General features: G+C 47.0%; 1 protein-coding gene across 1 annotated transcript; it reads left to right on the plus strand.

Moving 5' to 3' along the window:
- Nucleotides 1–654: 654 nt before the first annotated feature.
- Nucleotides 655–5,645, plus strand: LOC123253978 (immunoglobulin superfamily member 1-like). Its single transcript, XM_044683053.1, has 9 exons — nt 655–688; nt 913–948; nt 1,151–1,426; nt 2,551–2,850; nt 4,274–4,561; nt 4,965–5,072; nt 5,202–5,229; nt 5,391–5,467; nt 5,599–5,645. The coding sequence occupies exons 1-9, from the start codon at nt 655–657 to the stop codon at nt 5,643–5,645; spliced, it is 1,194 nt and encodes a 397-aa protein (XP_044538988.1).
- Nucleotides 5,646–6,074: the final 429 nt, after the last annotated feature.

Below are 6,074 nucleotides of genomic sequence, written 5' to 3' on the forward strand. Positions count from 1 at the left end.
CCTCTACATCAGATTTCTCATCTCTAAAGTGGGATAACATAGTGCCTCTCGGCCATGTTGTTGTGACAGTTAACTGAGATTATATCACTAAATTATTTTGATAAACTGAACATGCTACACAAGTACAAGTCATTACTGTTGTAGTGGTTCTTATTGCTGTTGACTCCAAGAGAGATGAGGAGGGGACTGACCCAGAAATCATACCACACATGGAACACATGCTCATAAACCAGCTGAGTCTGGGGTCTGAAACTTAGTCTTCTAAGGACATGGCATCAGGCCTTTCTGCACAATATTGATTCATTCCAAGTAAGGCTTTTTATGGCGTTGGATCTTGGTACTTTCCAGGCATGTTCAAGCACTTAGGGGCCCCCTTGGTCCAGTTAGGTGGCCTTCAATACTTGATATGTACCAGAACTTCTTGTCCTTGCCAGGATAAACTCACCTTAAGACACAGTAACCCCTCAAAGCTAAGCCTTGAAGGACCATGGTCTTTATTTCATTAGTATCAGAGCGGAAATTGTGGGTCCTGGGCTTAGGGGGTGTAAGGCATCTGGGCTTCCCACCACATCCTGGGCCAGTCTCTCATCCTGCTATCTTTTGCCTTCTACACACTTGAGCCTGGGCAGTTCAGGACACAGCTGAAGACCCACCATGAGCCCAACAGTCACATTGCTATACGCCATTGGTGAGTTTCCAGGGTCAAGCTTGGGGACGGAGGGACATTGTGATGAAGGGGCTGACTCAAGGACACAGAGAGACCCTAGCAGGAGCCAGAACCTTTTTAGGAAGAGCAAAACCAAAAAGTCTGATCAAAGGGCTCTTTCTCCAAATTCTGATGAAAAGTAATTAGATGGATGGGATTAGCCTAGCCTGGAAAGGAGTCATCCATAGCATGATCTTCTCTTACAGGGCTGCATATGGAAGGAGTGATTAGGGCACAGATGGGTAAGTTGTCCCCAGAAGTCTTTTGTGCTCCTCCCTCTCTTTGCCCATGCTCAGCCCAGACAGCCTGTCCCACAATGATAAGTGAGGAAAACATAGTGTGAGTGGATGGGGATACTCCTGGAGGGGGTCTGGGCATTCAGAACTGAAAGAGTCATGGGGGCCAGAGGAATTCCTGGAAATCTGAACTTGGTTTCCTTCTCAGGCACTCTTACCAGACCAACCCTATTGGCTGTCCCGAGTCCTTTGGTCTCGTATGGAGGAAATGTGACCCTCAGGTGTGAGAGCCAAGTGCACAGTGGCAGGTTCCAGCTATGGAAGGATGCAGAGCTCATAGAGGAGAGAAAGGCATTCCAGGGGCTGGCACAGTTCATGCTCAAGAATGTGGACAAAATGATTATTAAAGGAAGCTACAGCTGCCGCTACAGCCTGGGGACCTCATGGTCAGAGCCCAGTAAACCCCTGTTCCTGGTGCTGGAAGGTGAGGCAATGCTTGTATCAAACTAACCCTGGTGGGAAGGATGCCAGTCCTGAGATCAGTCCAAGATCTTTCTCTAAAGAATAGGGTACTAGTTATCTCTGTCCCCCAATCACCCCCACATCCTCAACGCCTCTATAAGAGTAACTCCATCAAACATATATTTTTAGAGTTTAAATAAGGTCCTGAAACCTTTTCTTTTGATAAGCCTGTGAGGAGAACACATGCCCCATGATTTCCCTTTAACAGATGGGGAAACTGGGTTCTGGAAGGTGGAAAGGTGACTTGAGTAGATCATCTGGTTATTTAGTGTCAAGACAATAAAGATAACAGAAATGTCCCATCTCCAAACTCAGAGATCTTTCCCATTCAAGTTAGTGTCTCCTGGTGACCCAGCCATGAGAGCTAAGCTACTCCTCTCAAATGATACCCATCAGCCTCTTAGAGAAGGCAGACTATCCTGAGATTTCCTTTGGCTTAGCAGACTTTACCCAGATTTCTTTTTCTGCCTTTAAAAGCCCAAATGGGCACAGCCATGTCCAATTGCATCTCCAATAGTTCCCTTCTATGCTCACTGTGTTCCCTTCAGCCTGGACAAATGGCTTAAGCACCCATCATGCCCCATTGTTCTGCCTTTGCTCAGACAGTTCTCCATGCCTGGGATGCCCTTCACATCTTCATCCATTACTTCCCCATAAATCCTTACAGCCAAGTACACTGGCAGCTGAAGCTGTACTTACTACAGCAAGAGAATGTCCCATAGCAAGTCCCATCCCAGGAGGGCCCTAGAACTGACTGTGCTTGGAGACTTGAGATGGAAACCTTTCCAAGTACCCAAGTCTACCCCTCCTCCTCACAGTGTCCCACAGAGCTTTAGGGACAGCATAAAATCTTGGGAATCCTCAAGGGATATATCTGGAAGAGAGTGAAAGAGACCTTTGGATCTCCTCATGTTCCACATGGACTTCATTGGGGCCCCAGGAGAGGGTGGTGGTGTTCCAAGGTCAGAACTGTCTCAAGACAAAAAAGAACAGACTGTAGACTGCTGTTCCCCTGTCATTAAGGGGTTAAGAAAGGGGACCTAGAAGTGAAAACTCCTCTTGATTTTCCTGCTATTTTCCTCTTAGAACTACTCCCTAAACCCATTCTATGGGCCCAGCCAGGCCCAGTGGTGGCTCCAGGAACCAACATCACTCTCTGGTGCTCAAGACCCAAGGTGTCTTCTGTTAAAAAACGGACATTCACTCTGTGGAAGAATAAAACTCAGCCGCCCTTACAAAAGCAGCTCTCAGCAGAGTCCCAGACTGGTTTCTTCCTCTCTTCCGTGAGCCCCGAGGATACTGGGAGCTATAAGTGTACTTATATGGAACATAGTGGCTTTACTAGAGGCTCAAAGATGAGCGATGCCCTGGAGTTGGTGGTTCCAGGTGAGGCTTGTGTGTGAGTCCCAGAACATCAATGAGTGTAACTATTCTGGCCTCTGCCTGGACAGAGGCCCCATAGAGTTTAGGGAATTATGTCCATACTGCCAGCTCTGTCCCCCACATCCTGTCAGGGCTGAAGGGTCTTGGAAGACAAGATTCCCTTCAGATCTAGAATACTGGCTGGAAAGGTAATGTTTGATCCTGGGTTGGGGGTTAATATCAAAGTCACAATGCCTAAGATCTGAAAGATTCCTTGGACTTTCTTGAAGACAAACCCCCATATTAGCAATCAGTAAAATGGCACCATGGAGAGGGAAAGACTTGACCAGAGTCACATCAGAGAATCACAGAGTATATAATTAGGCTCAGACCTTCTTCTTCAACTATGATCTGAACCCTGGTTTTAGGCTCAGCACTGAGCCAGTCTGTGACACCCCAGATGAAGAGGGAGGGGAAATGATCCTCACTCCAATGAGCCTTCAGATACATGAGATCCTAAGTTGGGTGAGGTTCCCTGAATGAGAAAAATCTCCTTAGATTCCTGGGTTTTTAGAGTTGTTAAGGGCTGAAAGGTCTAGTCCAATTCCCTCATTTATCAATGGGATAATTGAGGTTCAGGCAGGTCCTGTGAGTGGGCCATGGTCACACCAAGACTGAGGAGAAGAGCAAAGATGTGACTCAAGTCTCCTGACTCCCAACTGAGGGTCCTTCCTTTAGCAGGATCTCTCCCTAAGCCTTTCCTTTCAGCCCTCTGGAACTTTGGGATTGAGGCTGGGGTAAATATGGCTCTCTAATTCTGGCAGCTCCCTCCAGCTTCACTCTGGGGTGATATTAATACTCTTAAGTATGGATTCTTCAGCCCTTAGAGAGTCAGAGTCCAGCTGGTACCTCAGCTGGTTTTACTCAACTCTCTGTGAGAGCTCAGGATGCTGGTAACTAGAGCTGCATCTACCATGAGAGGAGAGTTCCATGACAGGTATCTGAGCCCAGTGAGGTCCTGGAGATCCAAGTGACAGCTGGGATGTGTCAAGGTCTAGAGGCCATAGAACAGAAGATTGAGAGTCCCTAATGAGAGGGAGCCCAAGAAGGGCATATTTCCTGAGTCTCTTTTGATTCTCGTGAGATAGAGATTATTTGGTCTATCCGTGTATGTGAAGGGCCTGGGGAGAATGACTGGCCAAGTTCTACTCCAAGATGCAGGGAGGAGGACTGGAGAAGGAACAACCATAGTGGTTTCCCAGTATACATCTCAGGTTTGCATCCCTCACTCTCTGGGAAATTAAGAGACTTTGGGCAAAGAATGATCCAAGAGCCAATGGGAATAGAAGACAATGGGCAGGGAATACTTGAGCCCATGTGCCTCATGTGCCCTCTACCCTTTTGTGGAAGGGACTTTGAGGATCTCTGACCTATTCTTGCATTCTAGATTCCTTCCCCAAGGCTTCCCTCTCAGTCCAGCCTAGCCCAGAGGTGGCCTCAGGAACCAACGTGACCCTCCAGTGTCATGGCCCCTCTTGGAGTACTGGGTTTCTTCTGTACAAGGAGGGAGATGACAAAATCCTTCAAGGCACAGATATCATTCAAAATGGAGCCCAATTCCTCTTGATTCATGTGACCCCCAAGCACTCTGGCATTTACACATGCAGCTACCAGCCCAGCACCAAAGGCAGTCAATGGACACAGCACAGTGACCCTCTGGAGCTAATTGTGAGAGGTGAGAGAAAGAAAAATGCAGGACCTACTAGAGGATGACAACAACCACTCTGTCCTTCAACCCCTATAGATAAAAGAAACTGTGACCTTTCCTCTCACCCAGAGATGGAGGAAAATAGGCCACAAAGACATTGATATTGCCCCTTGATCCTATGGGCAGTAGGACAAGGATGTGGGCCAGAATGGAAGATTTCATTCATAACTCCGCATGACCCACATTTCTCCATCCTGGTTTTGGAGTTTCTAACCTTAATTCCAATGCATGTGTGCTTTTGCCAAAATGTTAGATGCTGGCGATGATATGGGGTTGCTGAAGAGAGATAGGAGAAAATAAAGGGACAATTTCAGGGTCAAGGTGAGGATCCCCTCAGGGCAATGATTCATGAGGACTCCTCTCTCCCCAGCCCCAGCTTTAGTGCTCAGAAGCAACATCATCACCCTCAGTTTTGTCTCCATCCTCTTCCTCTGTGTTCCTCTGTTGACATTCCTCTGCTATTCATCCAGCCCTATGGGTAAGTGTGGGGAAGAAGACTGAAAACTCAAGAGTCTGATGGAATAAAGAGATGAATGAGGTCTTAGGACTCAACTGCCTCCTTTGGGAACATTCCTGATACTGTTTTCCTTGCCATGTCTCTCTCCAGGAGCCTTTCTGGGAGACAGCCCTAGGAGGTAAGGAGACTCAGTTCCTATTTCAATACTCCTCATTCTTCCTTCTGATGAAATCCTGTACCCTCTCTACTGAATAGGGTGCCTGGTTAGGAGAAGATGTTCAAAGAAACTCCCAGAGTAACCTGCATCCTCCTGTCCTTTTCCTCCCTGTCTTCCTACAGGTGCTTCTGCTGCCCTTGTCTTCCCCAGACAGTCTCCCCCTCTCATCATCTTGAGGACCCCAGAGAGGAAACCCTATGTAAGTTATAGGATCAGAAATTGGACACAGTCATGGGGATGAGAGGGGGCACTGGAGTCTTAGTTTTCTCAGGAGGAAATTGGTCCTAGTCTTGGGATTTGAATGACTGATGAAACTTCTTTCCACTTCAGATGCAGAAGTGGCCAATGAGAGACCAAGGGAAAGAATAGTGACTTAACCCCATCCTGTCCTCCATGGAGAGGAGTTTGTCATCTTTGACCCTAAGCTTTCCCCACACATTCCAGGAATAAGTTTAGACTGCCTGTTCAACACTTGTCTGTTACTTCTTCTGCTCACTTTGAGGAGGGAGTGTGAACAGGGGATCCTTGAACTTTTTATGTATTTCAGTAACTGGACTTCCCTATCATTCATTTCCTTGATCACCCTAGGACAGTGATGGGCAATCTATGGGGCCAGATACAGACCCCTGAAATGGCTATCTGGCCCACGTGACATTATTCCTAATCTGATAAATACAATGAGTAGGATACAATACAATGAAACCTCAAAAGAGTTGCTTTAGCAACAGACTGACAAATGAGCATTTCCTTTCCTTTGGTCCCATCTTTAAAAAGTTTGTCCATCACTGTCCTAGGAAGTTCATTTC

The sequence above is a fragment of the Gracilinanus agilis genome, unplaced genomic scaffold (assembly GCF_016433145.1).
Source record: "Gracilinanus agilis isolate LMUSP501 unplaced genomic scaffold, AgileGrace unplaced_scaffold12195, whole genome shotgun sequence".
Classification (NCBI taxonomy): domain Eukaryota; kingdom Metazoa; phylum Chordata; class Mammalia; order Didelphimorphia; family Didelphidae; genus Gracilinanus; species Gracilinanus agilis.

Bases quoted from the DNA above. Each gene is read 5' to 3' on its own strand.
- LOC123253978 (XM_044683053.1), top strand. From the start codon at position 655: ATGAGCCCAACAGTCACATTGCTATACGCCATTG. The intron at 2,851-4,273 runs GTGAGGCTTGTG...CTTGCATTCTAG, and splicing joins CCTGGAGTTGGTGGTTCCAG to ATTCCTTCCCCAAGGCTTCC. The intron at 5,230-5,390 runs GTAAGGAGACTC...GTCTTCCTACAG, and splicing joins CTGGGAGACAGCCCTAGGAG to GTGCTTCTGCTGCCCTTGTC.